General features: G+C 34.9%; 1 protein-coding gene across 3 annotated transcripts in view; it reads right to left on the bottom strand.

Moving 5' to 3' along the window:
* The window catches only part of NELL1 (neural EGFL like 1), a 692,265-nt gene that overhangs the window by 540,134 nt on the left and 137,425 nt on the right, over positions 1–14,706 (bottom strand). For all 3 annotated transcript variants that reach the window (XM_016138479.2, XM_016138478.2, XM_016138480.2), the window contains one exon: positions 14,607–14,703. In XM_016138479.2, coding sequence (XP_015993965.2) covers positions 14,607–14,703 — 97 coding nt within the window. The remainder of the gene's footprint in view (positions 1–14,606; positions 14,704–14,706) is intronic.

The following is a 14,706-nucleotide window of genomic DNA, read 5'->3' as shown; positions in this document are numbered from 1 at the left end:
GTGCTAGGTCCACGAAACAGGTGTCCAAACTGAACTTGTTACAATTTAGATCTCTGTGCATTTGCTACCTTTCCAGTTAAAAGGAAAAAAAAAAAAAAAAACGAATGAATCAAGGACAGAGAAAGCTATAGATGTCCATCAAAGAATAGACTATCACAGAACACTGAATATCACATTAGAAAAAATCTGTCTTATCAGGCTGAATATGAATGAATTTAGAGTGACCAACTACCTGGGTTTTCCGAGGATTTAGGGATTTCAGTGCTGAACTGAGAGACTCCCATGCAAAGAAAGACAGCTGGTCACCTGAGGTGATACAGAAATGGTGAAAGCACATGTACCACATAAGAATCAATCGTCTACAACCCGCTTGTCAGAAGATCCTAAATCATTCTTATTCTTATCAATTATGGAAAGAGCACTTAGAAACCTGGAGTACATATGTCATCATATTAATTACCTTTCCAAAAACAAATGGAAAATCCACTTGAAAAGGGTATTCCATCCATTCCCCCTACAGCAACACAATACAGCACAGGGCATTTTTGCTTTTTTTTTTTTTTTTTTTAAGTGACTACTGATTTTGTAACATTATAAATCACAAATTGCCTCTTTCACATCTTTATTCTACATGCCTCCCTCCTCCTCCCTCCTCACTTCTGTCTTTCCACTTTTAATCTCTGGCACACACTTGTGTGTTACACAGATCATTACATAAAGGTCAGTGATGTCAACTTTGAACAAAAACAGAAATAAGAGCTGACAGTTTCTCAGTGCCCATTAATACAAAAACTCAAGCACCTGGTATTTTTTCTGAGGAAAGGTCACAAGGCTCGGACCACATAATGGCATGAAAACGTGTTCTTGCCAAATGAGTCAAGATGGGAATGTTCATTTAGATGAATGAATGTGATTCCATGCTGGATTAAAAGAAGGGTAGCAATATCTGTATAAATACCAACTGCGACATTAAAAGTGTGTGTGTGTGTGTGTGTGTGCACGCGCGCGCGTGTGTGTGCATGTAAAGACATACAAGTGTATTTACTCCAGCACTTCCCCAGAACAAGAACCATCAGGTCTTGCATTGAATTTCCGAATGGACTATTTAGTGCCTGGACATTTATCAATAAAAGCAGCATTTGTTAAGCATGCAGTTTTCTTTAGAAAACCACACACACACACAAAAAAAAAGTTTTAAAAAAGATAAAACTGCAAAGTAGCTCAATCGACCTATTTCTTCCAGAAAAGTCATCTATGAGGATTTCTATAGATGAAACTTTACCTTCAAAAACTGCAACTTCTCCCAAAAAAAAGATGAAATAAGGAATAAAAAGACAGAAATTCTATTATTTCTTTTTCTTAACTTTAAATACATCTATATTTAACTGAAAAATGCAACTCTAGCTGGGCATATTAGCTGACCTCATTAATCTCATTTTTTCAGACCTATGCTTTATTTCATATCATTCATTGTGGCAATGCTTCTCAAATGTTGAGTTTACGAATCACTTTGAATAGGTGTTTAACATTCTGATTCCTGAGCCAACCTCCAGCTTCTGTTTCAGTGGGGTTACAGGGGGCCCAGGAATCTACATTTTTAAAAGTTGTCCCAGATGATTTAATGAAAGGTCACTCTGAAAAACCCCGCTCTATTGTCAATCATGTGTTTCTTTTGGAGAAAGAGGATTTACTCATTAAAAGTTCAGTGGTGAAAAATAGCGTCCAAATCCAACATATGAAGAGAGCAAAATCTCCCTGATTTGGAACAGAATGGCAACCAACAGAAAATTAACACCATGAAGGCAAAAATCATATTTTCATATCAGTATCCCCTGCAGGTCCTATTATAGCATATTTCACATAGTAGGCACAATAAATACCTACAAAGCATCAAATTCCTGAAAACTATGAATTATATAATATTGAACATAATTTTCAGACCCATCAGAGTCTATGAAGATCATGTAGGATATTAGTTTTTAAACCAGAAGTTTAGAATTTTAGAGGCGGTTGAGAGAGGACGGTCATGCATATTTTGAAAAAAACTTTCAAGGTGATTTTGATACACCCAGTGAGGACTATAGATCTAGGGCCTGATCTAGATCACCCGGTCACCTGACCCACGGAAACCTAGGCTTTGATATTTTAGTAGCTTTCCTAAAAAATACCCTAATCATAGGCCATAAACTACAGGTCTACTAACTCCAAAACTAGTGCTGGGCCACTATAACATGGTATAAGTAAAAATACGTCATTTGAGAAAGTCTCATAGCTACATGAGCTAACGAGATGTTGCTGCAAATGAGGTCCTGTTATCAATATGAGGTTCTATCTTAAGGGCCTAAATCGTAGATACTATTTAATTGTCCATAACGAATTATTTACATTATATGCTAACAGTTTGGTAACAGTTTTTCAGTGTTGGAGAACATAACTCTTTTTAGGTAACCTAATATCACCCCAGTGACCTTATTTACACTATTAATTTGCTAAACAATCTGTTTTCTCATTGTTTGTGCAATGCTAAACCTCATCCAATCTGAGGAGCTAAATAAAGCCCTAACTGCAGAGCCCAAATTAATAAACTTCTACTATAAGTACTGATGTAAGGGAGAAAAATGGATTTTTCCCCTTTGTTACATCCACCTGTTGCCACTATTTCCTGCACTTGGCTCACCAGGCACTGAAAAATGAATTTGCACCAGACAGGTTGTACATTATTGGGTTTTTGTTTGGAGAACTAATGCCCATTATTTCCACTGTTCCAAGAACATTTCTCATTTCACAGGAGAAATACAGAAAGATGCAATAAAAAAAAGATTAGAAAAATTATGCCATTATTACCCTCTTATGGAATAACTAAGATTAGGCAAACCCTTCTAAGACTCAGGGCTTTCTGATACAAACTAAAGTAGCTTTGCCTCCAAACAAATGCTAATTCTTTTTTAAGCTCTTATTTCCCTGAAGATCTCTGTTTACAATGAACAAAAAGGTTCTATTTTTCTGCATGCTAAAACACTGAAACAAATTGCTTTGAAAGGGAAAAGGGGTGGGGAGAGTTTCTGTAGGGCATGTAAATATATGAAGATATGTTCTGTTTATAATCTGGCAGAGACCCAAGCTTTGGCAACAGGCTAACAAAAAGTAAAACTGGGGAAACTCGCAAGGAGGATTTTTGAAAATGCAACCAATTATGTATTTCTGCCCCGAAGATAGTTAATAAAATATTCCAGTTTGCACAAAAGCCAAGAAAGACACTTGTCGACTTCCATTACGATCAATAAAAACTGTCAGCTCATTAGCATATCATTAGCTGTCCTGCTGTTTCCAAAGTCTTAATGCACAGAAACATTAATTCAAAAATGTATAAGATACCCCAGCTCTGCGGCTTTGACTTCCTACATGAAAGGAAAAATAAGAATGAGAGATGGGAAGAATCCAATATAGCTGCTTTTTCTATGTGCCTATAAACATATGTTTACCATCTGTGGAATTATGGGAACCAGCTGAGGTAAAAAACAACAGCTGTGGCATAAAAAAAATTGTAATCAATTTTACTTCCCAGTGACAGCTCAGCTGTTAGGGAGGCAGTGATGCCCAGGTAAGGGAAAGGTTTCAGACTGAAATTCACCCAACAGACAGAAAGAGACAGAGAGAGAGCTATGGCCTCTGCGAAAAGCTCTGGGATGTGAATTCTTCCTGAGATCTCAACTATTTGGAAACTGCCAGAAGACCCAAGCCACTGAAGCATCCTATAATTCACTGCCTTTCACCTAGGCTTCTTCCTTATTTCTCTATCCTCTGAAATAGTAACAGCATAATCGGCTTAGAATGCATCAAAGGGAAATTGAGTGGTAGTCAACCATCTTGATAATGAAAATCTATGACAATCAGAAGATTCAGATAAGCCTATCGCTGCTGGCCAGCTATTTTCTCAAACGGATGCTGTTTTGCAGTGAAGAAATCCACAGCTTGTGTTCTGTATCTTGGACAGAAATTACCTAACGTTAGAGGCTTACGTGCCAGGCCCCATCTTCTGCTCTTTAATCAGCAGCACTTTTATTGCACTATACATAAGGATCCACCAGGGCCCAGAAATTGGGTTTGACAAGTGGGACATTTTTGTTTTACTTCGTCTATAAAGCAGAGTAGTAATATTTAAAATAGAGAATAATACTATTTTAACCCGAAAACACATAATAAGCGTTTTAGTTCTGGAGCAATAAAGCAGGCATAGTTCTTGGACCCAGGAGACAGCTTTTACAGAATATTAAAAGCCTGAAGATGTGCTGACTCTCACCTGAGAGGGCTGCCTCTTTTCTAGGGATACTAAATTGATCGAGATAATTTCTGTAATGAGACATTCACATATTTCCCCTACCCTAGCCATTTCACCTCCCCAAAGGATGGCCAGAAGCACTGCCGGGCACACAGGATTCTAAGGGGGAGATGAGTTTTGAAAGGTTCCCTTCTAAAGAACCATTCCACAGGGTTACTCCTAAGGAAACGAACTATGTGAAAATGCCACCCCCTTCTGGTCCTTCTCTCTGGGACTACCTGTTCCTTTGGGCTGGAGCCCCAAAAAACAATAGAGTCTGCCTCCTTACATCTACAGAGAATCATATACTCATCAAGCTAGACTAGATAATAGGAATAACTCTTCTCTTTCTTGTTTTTACTTTTTTTTTTAAAAAATTATTCATTTAAATTAGTTTCAAGTATACAGTCCATTGGTTAGACATCCATATAGTTCATAAAACGATCCCCTCAATTGCTCTCTCCCTCCCCTGGCTCTCCACCTAGCCATCATATTAATGCTAACTGCATCCCCTCTGCTGTGCTCCCCATCCCTGTGACCAACTATCAACTACTAATTTGTACTTCTTTAACCCTTCATTCTCCCAGCCCCGTCAACCCACTTCCTCTCTGTCACCAAATTGCCCACTATATTTGTGAGTCTGCTTTTGATCAGTTTGTTCTTTTTGTTCCCTAGATTCTGCATATAACTTTTAATTTCAAACTCCCTAAAAGGCAGGAAAAGTGCCTATCATTTCTCCGTAGTATAGTGTTAAGTATATAGGGAGCAATAAATCCTAAGAAAAGGATGCATATTAAAAACTTAAAATTTGCCACGTGCTTTTAATGTATACTCATATAATCAGCAGGACCTTTATGAGAGATATCATTGCCACTCTACATATAAGAGAACTGACTTAGAGCTGGTTTATTCATTCATTTTAAGAATACACTGTCTGCCAACTCTGTTCCTGGTACTATCGTAAGCACCTGATGAATAAAATAGGCACAGCTCTGACCTGAGTAAAGTTTTCAATCCAGAAAAAGTAAACAATAGTAAACAAGTAGACACCCACATAAATTATACTCAGTTACAGCTATATAACTTGCAGAGTCCCTTGTTCAAAAATTACTAAAAACTTGAAGATGGCAAAAGCAGAACATTAAACCAGTCATGAGGCCTAAGCACAGCACCCTGTGGAAATGCACAGATCAACTGCCCATAAACCCAGCGTTGTCTCTGCATTCAGACTGAAAGAAGAATGATGAAGGAAATGCAAAAGTTCCAGTGAGAAGTATGTGGTAGAATGAATGCAAACTGACTCCCCTTCTTGTATACACATGCTTGGAACTTCATTCGTTTTTCTCCGTGCATCTTGGACAGGTTAATTTTAATTGCCTTATCTTCAAGTTCAATGATTCTTTCTTTGACCTGCTAAAATTTACTAGTGAATTCTTATAGTGAATTTTTCATTTCAGTCGTACTGCTCAGATGCAGGATATCTGTTTGGTTCATTTTTTCTAATTTTTATCTCTATTGGTATTCTTATTTGTCCATACATAATTTTCCTGACTTCCTTTAGTTCTTTGCACACACTGAAGACAGTCTTTGTCTAGTAAGTCCCATATCTAGGCTTCCTCACAGATGGTTTCTCTGAATGGTAATACCTTCCTTTTAATTCATTTGCCTTGTAATTATTTTAATATGGCTATTTAAATATCATAGTGACTCTGGAAATGACTGTCTCCATTCCCCAAGATTTCTTGAGCTTGTGTTTTATTGTTGGATACTGTAGTCATCTATTAATTTTATGACCTTTCCAATTATTTTGCAGAGACTGTATTCCTTATTATGTCAAGTCACTGATATCTCTGTTCCTTAGATTACATTCAGATGGTGTTTAGGCAGATTTACTTGAAAGCCAAGAGGGAGAGAGAATGATGAGGGCAGTGGGGGGAAGGGAAAGAGAGGAAGAGAGAGAGCAGAGGCGGGAAGAGGAGGGTGATATGGAGATATAAATATATAGATATATGCTGGAACCTTCCTTCGACACTTAGTCATGCCTGCACTTAACCATAGAGATCATCTCAAAGTGAATGCTTAGACCTTTCTCATGTCTTTTCTGAATATGCATCTTGCTCTGGGCATACACATGGCTTTCTATCACATGGGTGATTTTTAATGCCCTAATTGCCCAGTGAATCTTCTTCCCAGCTTTTTCTCCTTGCTTTAGGTGGGCTGGGCTACTGTGTGTGTCTACTCTAATCTTTTGCCCATGGTAGCTGCAGAATATTTGTTAGCTTTGTAATATGTTCATGCACTACATGCCACTTTTCTGGCCTGGGGGAGTTCTGAGTTAAGCAAAATAGAAATGAGTGCCTTCCATCAGTCCTTCAGGTAGTCCCAGACAAAATGGACATGCAAAACAATTTGTAACTGTGGTTTGCTCTGCTTTAGAAACAGGGACCATTGTCCCACACTGGAAACATGAACTGACATCTTCAAGGCTGCTCTACCAATTCAAGTTACACCACAATGGCTCAACTGCCTCCCCCACACTTAATACTGTCAAATTTATTTTTTCATATTTACCAGACTAATGAGTAAGAAATGGTATCTCATAATGGTTTTAATTTGCATTCCTAAGAGAACTATTAAAACTGAATTGCTTTCAGTTCATTCATTGGTTATTCATGTTTCCACTTTAGAGAACTTACCCTTCATATCTTTTGTCTGATTTCTTATTGAATAATGAGAATCTTCCTTATTGATTTGTAGCATTTTAAATGGATATTATTTCTTTGCTAATTGATAGTCTTACCAAGATCTTCTCTGATTAACAGATGTCTTATTTTATACACTCAACTTATATTTTCTTTAATCTTACAGTTTTTAATCTTGCTAAGAAATTCTCCACCCTGAGATCATAAAGCTATGCTCCTATGTTGTCTTCTAAAACTTCCAATATTTAATTTAATTGTAATCTATTTTTTGTATGGTATCCAAATATGTAAACTTTTGCTGACACAATGTATAAAAATCAATTATATCAATTAATGTAGCACATATAAAATATTTAAATAACTTTTTCCTAACCATTTATTGATGAACACACCTTTTTTCCATCGATCAAGAATGTTACTTTAGTTATGTATTAAGTTTCTAAGTTTTCACATATAATGTAAAGGTTTCCTTCTGGTCTCTGCTTTCTCTTGGTTCATGTGCCCATTTTTGTACTGATTATCACTCTCTCTATTGATTGCTATAACCATATAAATTTATATATTAGTTATTATTATACCTGAAAGTCCCTCCTTTTCTTCTTCAGAAATGTCTTCATTATTCTAAATTCTCTCACATGAATTTTAGAATCAGCCTATAGATTCCATCAGAAAAAAAAAATCCTGTTGAGAATTTATTACAAGTTCACTGAATTCAGAGATCAATTTCGGAAGAACCGATATTGTTATTTTCAAGCCTTAATCTCCAAGAATATGGTATACACTCCCCATTTCAATATTCTTTAATAATTTTAATACAATGTTATAATTTGCTCCATAACTGTCATGTATATATTTCAATTTGTCCTTAAGTACTTTATACATTTTTGATATTATAAATAAAATATTATATTTAGCTGCATTTCTGGTGCCGTTGCTGCTGCAACTTTTCTTCAGCAATGTAATTAATTTGTCTTTGGTTTTTATATCCAGCGCTCTTTCTGAACAATCCTGGTAATTCTAATAATTTATGAATCCTGTTTTTTATATAGACAATTACATAATTTGGAAATAATTACATTTTTCTTTTTAAAAATCCTTTAAGTCTTTATTACTTATATTTATATATTACTGTGGGTGCTGGAAGAACCTACGGTATAATGTTGAAAAGAAACAATGGTTATAAGGATTCTCATAAAATTTATTATTTTAACAGGAATTCTCTTAATATTTAAGCTGCAAGCATGATGTTTTTATGTATGTTTAATTTATGCACTATCAGTTTAATGAAGTTTCCTTCTATTCCTATTTTGTTAAGAATATTTTACCAGGAGTCAGTGTTGACAACCATAGGAATTTTTTCTCCTTTTAATGTGGTGAATTATATTAATTTTATTGATGATAAAAACAGATTTACATTGTTGAAATAACCACCTTGGTCTCTTTCTCTCTCTCTCTCTCTCTCTCTCTCTCTCTCTCTCTCATACACACACACACACACACACACACACACACACACACACACACGTATTTGGATACCATTAAGTTTACTAATTCTGTTTAGAATTTTAATCTATTCTAACTTGTATTCAAGGTCAACATACTGGAATATGTTATTATACAGTCCTTGTCTGGTTGGGAATCAAGGTCATACTATCTGCATGAATGGGATGGGTAGTATACTCATTTATTCTTTTCTCTGGTAGAGTTTATCTAAGATTGGAATTGTTTCATTGGATATAATAGAACCCCCTGTAAAACTGTCTCAACATAGTGTTATTTGGTGAAGAGACAGGGTAGATTGAAAAAATGGTCACAATTGTTTGCTTCCTTTTTGACTGTTGCCCTGTGGAATGGGAATTTGTAGCATATCTTATAAAAAAAAGATTAAGTCTATTTCCCATATTCTTAAATCCGGCCTTATACCACGATTTGACCAATATTATGCAGCAATAATAATGTGCAAATTTCAAGTCTAGGCTTCAAAAAGCTGTGCACACTTCTGCTCCAGCTCTGGAAACCCTGTTCAACCACCACAGAAACAAGCTTGGACTGGACTGCTAGAAAATGAGAGATCACGTGAAGCCAAGATGAGCTGCCCAGCTAAGGCCAGTCCCCAGAAAACCTAGCAGCTAACCAAAGAAGCATGAGTGAACCCACTGAGAATACAAAGAACATTCAGTTAAGCCCACCTCAAATTGACAACTCACAAAATTGTGAGCTAATGGCTGCTCTTTCAAGCCGTTAACTTTTGAGTTCCTTTGAGATATATACATATATATATATATCAAAAGCTCACTGATCAAATAGATTTTAATCATGAATTTTTTATACCTTATTGATTTTTTATTTTTTAAGTCCATTTTGATAATTTATGTATTTTTAGGAAATTGTCCACTTTAATCTTCCATTTTAATACAATAAAACTGTTAATAATTACTCTTTTCAATTTTGCAGTATTGTTTTTTTAATTCCTACTTTTTTTTATGGCTTCATTCATTTTTTTCTCACTTAAACTTCTAGATTCCTCTCTTCAAATGACCAAATTTGGCTCTCTTGATCTTTGCTACTATATCTTACTCATTATAAATTCCTGTTCTTATATGCATGTTTCTATGTCTTTTACTTTCTTTGGATTTATTCTGATTTTCATTTTCAAACATCTTAAGTTGGATACTTTATCATTAAATTTCTGCTTTTTCTGTCTTTGTAGGCTATAAATACTTTGACTAGCTTCTTCTATAGCAAGCCCTTTTACTCTTAGTCATGCATGTTGGGGGAAAAGTTCCAAACTTTAACATATTCCAGTATGTTGACCTTTTTATTTGTGGTTACTACTTTTACACCTTATTTAAGAAATATTTTTCCCACATCAAGATCATAAAGATATTTTTCTATGCTATCTTCTTAAGCTTTCCTCGTTTACCTTTCAGATTTAGATCTATAATCCCCTGGAATTGACTTGCATATAGTGTGAAAGAGAAGATTAGCTATTTCCCCACAGGGATATTTAGTTGACACCACACCCTGTAGGGAGACCATCCTTCCCCAGTACATGGTAACACTCTACTGCACACTTGTGGCTTATATTTTAGGTGTATGCATCTTAAGAATTATTTACATTATGTAGTAAACTTCTTGATCTTTATGTCTGATATTGCCTGGGTTTCTACAGCTTTCTCATGTTTTGTTTGGCCTATTTCTTTTTTCCACTTCACTATCAACATTTATGAATCCCATTCCACTAATATGTCTAGGTATAGCTATCTTTCTATTTATCTTGATTTGTGTAACAGACTATTGAAATGGTCAAAAATTCTTCCCCTCCTTGCATCCATCTCCTTCCTTGTAATGCAATATTATTGCAAAGTAGTCCTTCAGGAGATGGAATCTATTTCTTTACCCCTTGACTCTGCATTTGGTCAGATGACTTCCCTTAGGTAGGTAGTATATTATTAGCATATGTGATCAAGCAAACAGAGCCTTGAAAGGCCCTAGTGCACTAAGGGTTCCTCTCTTCTTATACTTGAAATCTCAAGACTACCATGTGCATAAACCTGAGCTAGACAGCTAGAGAATGAGAGACCATATGGAAGAGAGTGGAGGCACACCAGTCAATAGCCAGCCTACTACCAGAGATGTAATGAGGCCATCTTGGATCATCCTGCCACCTGCTGACCTGTCAACTGACCACATACACATTAGAAAGCCGAGATATCATCCAATCAACCCAAAAAATTTTGAGCTTTATAAAATGGCTATTGCATAAGCTTCTAAGTTTTCTAAGTGACTTGTTAGACAGTAATACCTAATATACACTTTGATTTCATTGTGTTTCTGTAATGAGAATGGATGTCTTTTATCAGTTTCAGAAGATTCTTAGCCATCATAATTATCCTGGCATCTACAATTTCTTTCTTCTATTATCTTCTGGAATTTTTCAAAAATATATGTGTGTATACAATTACACACATATAACACACATCAATAAACACATGTAAAATATATTTATATATGTATGTATCTTCTCTCTTAAATTCCCCTATTTTCCTCTCTTTATCTCTGCACTACAATTAAGGTAATCACTTTGACAATATTTTCTATTTTGCAAACGCTCTCCCCACCTGTGTCTAATCTACTGTTTAGCAGGTTCACTGAATTCATTTTCACTTCAATAAAATTTTCAGTTCCAAAAGTTCTTCTTGATTCACATCTCCCTGGTCATATTTATTGTCTCCAGCAAGAGCACATTTTTTAATTTGTTATTTTATTTTTTAAACATTCTAAATAAATGGACTTTTAAAATTCATTATCTTCTAATTCCAATTTCTGCAGCTCTTTAATGGCTAATTTAAAAAAAAAATTTTTTTCCACTCTCATTATGGCTTAAAAACTCATACTTGCATGAATTTAATTTGTGGGAATCTTGTGAGGTCTATGTTGCAGATGATAATTTGTTTTTTCTTCATCAGGAATCCCAAGGTACTCAACCCAGAACCACTTTAAGACAGTTGCTTAAGCTTAATGGATAAAGTAAATCCAAATTTCAAGCCTGTATGTCAGGGCTATAGTTTCAATTTCTCATCAGAAAACTAGTATTTTTCTCCCATGTGAAGATGAGGTGAAGAAACACTAATTTATTGGACTGCCTCCCTATGCTAAATAGTAAATGATTTCTGCCCACTCCTTCACTAGAGGTGAAAAGTTTTCTGGGTCATGGCTTTATTTCAGGAGTTTCTGCCCTACTGCCATGGCATCTAAGCCATTTCTCCCATTTCACAGAGACTGTTAAAATGTAAGACTTGAACTGGGACTTTCATACATTGCTAGTGGAAATGCAAAACAGTACGGCCACTGTGGAAAATATGTTGGCTTTTCTTATAAAGTTAAACATACACTTACTATATGGCCCAGTAGTCCTATTCCCACATATTTACACAAATGAAATAAAAAAACTTTTGTTTGTGTACAAACATGCAAATATTTTAGTAGTTTCATTCATAAATGCTCAAACTCAAATCAACCTAAATGTCGATAAACTGAGAAATAAACAGTAGTACATCTATGCAATAGAACTGGAATACTATGCAACAATACAAAATAATAAAACCCTGATATATACAATAACTTGGGTGAATCTCAAAGTACATTCATATGTACATGCATAAGTTATTCCATTTATGTAACATTCTGGGAATGGCAAAAACTATAAAGCTAGACAATAGATCAGTGATTGCAGTTTAGGACGAGGAAGAGTTGAATAAAAAACAGCAGAGAAGAATATTTGGAGGTTATGGAATGGTCTTTTGCCTTAATTATGATGGTGTTTACATGACTGTATATATTTTCCAAAACTCACAGATCTGTACATTTAGAGGGATAAGTTTTTTGTATGTAATTTATACCTTTATTTAAAAAAAAAAAAAAAAACTAAAGAAAGAATAGTCCAGGACCAGATGATTTTACTAATGACGTCTACCAAACATTTAAAGAATAAACAAAATCCTTCTCAAACTCTTCCAAACAATTAAAGAGGGAACAGTCTCAAACTCATCTCACAAATATAATGTTTTTATGCGTTATCCTGATCCAAAAAACCAGATAAGGACACTACAAGAAAAGAAAATTGCAGGACAATAACTCTGATAAATAAGGATTCAAACAATCTTAAATACCAGCAAATTTAATTCAAGAGCACATTAAAGGATCATACACTATGATTCATCTCTGGTATTCAGGAATGGTTCAACACATGCAACTCAATAAATGTGACAGACCACATTAATAGAATAAAAGATAAAAATCATATGATCTCAATAAATGCAGAAATAGCATCTGACGAAACTCAATATCCTTTCATGATAAAAAAGGTCAATAAATTCAGCACAGAATGAACATACTTCAACATAATAAAGGCCATATATGACAAGCCCACATAACATGATACTCAGTGGTGAAAAGTTGATAGCCTTTCCTTTTTTTTCAAAGAAATAGAAAACAAAAATCCAAGAATTTGTATGGAACCACAAAAGACCCCAAATAGACAAAGTAGTCCTGAGAGATAAGAACTAAACTAGAGGCACCACACTTCCTAATTTAAAACTATACTACAAAGCTATACAGCTATACTAATCAAAACAATATGATACTGGCACAAAAAACAGACATATGAACTAATGTAACAGAATCAAGAATCCCCACAAAAAATACCTGTGTATATGGTCAACTAATATTTGCCAAGGGAGTCATGATATTCAGTGATAAAAGGACAGTCTCACCAATAAACAGTGCTGGGAAAAATAGATGTTCACATGTGAAATAAAATTAGATCCCTTATTTTCCAACACTCACAAAAAATTAATTTAAAATGGATTGAAAAAACAAAATGTTGGAAACCGTAAAACTAGAAGAAAATAAGGGACAAGGTCCTCGAATTGATCTTGGCAACAGTTTTTCAGATATGAAAACAAAAGCAAAGCAACAAAAGCAGAAGTATAAAAGACTACATTAAAATAAAAAGCAAAAGAACCAATGAGATGAAATCACAACCTACTGATTAAAAGAAAATATTTGCAAACCATATCTGATAAGGGATTAGTATCAAAAGTATATAAAGAACTCAAACAACTCAAAAGCAAGAAAAAAAAAAATCTGATTTAAAAATGGGCAGAGGATCTAAATTGACATTTTTCCAAAGAAGCCATGCAAATGGCCATCAGGCACATGAAAAGGAGCTCAATATCATTAATGGTCAAGGAAATGCAAATGAAAACCAGAATGTGATTATCATGGACACAGACAGTGGATTAGTGGTTACCAGAGGGAAAGGCGGGGCAGGGAGGTGGATGGGGTAATGGGAGTCAAATATTTGGTGGCAGAAAGAAATTTAGCTCTGAGCAGTGAACACACAATGCAATATGCACATGACATATTACTGAATTGTACACTTGAAACCTATTTGATTTTATTAACCAGTTCTCTCCAATAATTTTAATTAAAAATAATTCTTTTAATAAATTTTTGTTTTGCTTTATCCAACATTTATAGGTGTTTTGAAACAGGAGGATTTGTAAAATATCTAGTCTACCATATTGCCAGAAGCAAAACTCTGCCAGGCTACTGAAGAACAACACTATCTTAAAATTTCATATTTTTAACATGAAATTTCTTCAGTTCATTTTATCCCTACATCCTCATGTTTCTATGAAGTACAATAATGCAGTTACTATTATCCTCTTTATAGACAAGAAAACCAAAGCTTATAGACATTGAGATTTGTTTCCTATTATGTATCTAGACATTCACACCAAACTGATTTAACATATATTCTGAGAATGGAAGCCAATTTAAAAATTATCTTGTTTCCCAGAATTAGCTTAATGTGAAATATTTTTAGGATCATTTACATTCTGCACCCATCATCCAAACCTAGCATCAGAGTGAACCATGTGACCCTGTGCAAGTCACTTAACTCTCTGCCTAGCAGAGAGTTTCAAAGCACCTACTTCATAAAATTATAAACATTAAATGATTTAACTCACATCAAGCACATAAAAAAGCATGTGGCAAAAGTAGAATGCAGTCCTTACTTTGAATAAGCCATGCTTTTGGTTGCGCTGACCAAGCCATAAATTGCTTCCTGGGGGAAGGTTTGTTTCAGGAGGGTCTATCACACGTTCATAAATCCTG

Source organism: Rousettus aegyptiacus, unplaced genomic scaffold, assembly GCF_014176215.1.
Source record: "Rousettus aegyptiacus isolate mRouAeg1 unplaced genomic scaffold, mRouAeg1.p scaffold_m13_p_5, whole genome shotgun sequence".
Taxonomy (NCBI): domain Eukaryota; kingdom Metazoa; phylum Chordata; class Mammalia; order Chiroptera; family Pteropodidae; genus Rousettus; species Rousettus aegyptiacus.
The sequence above is the reverse complement of the archived record's forward strand: the minus strand, read 5'-3'. Positions and strand labels throughout refer to the sequence as shown.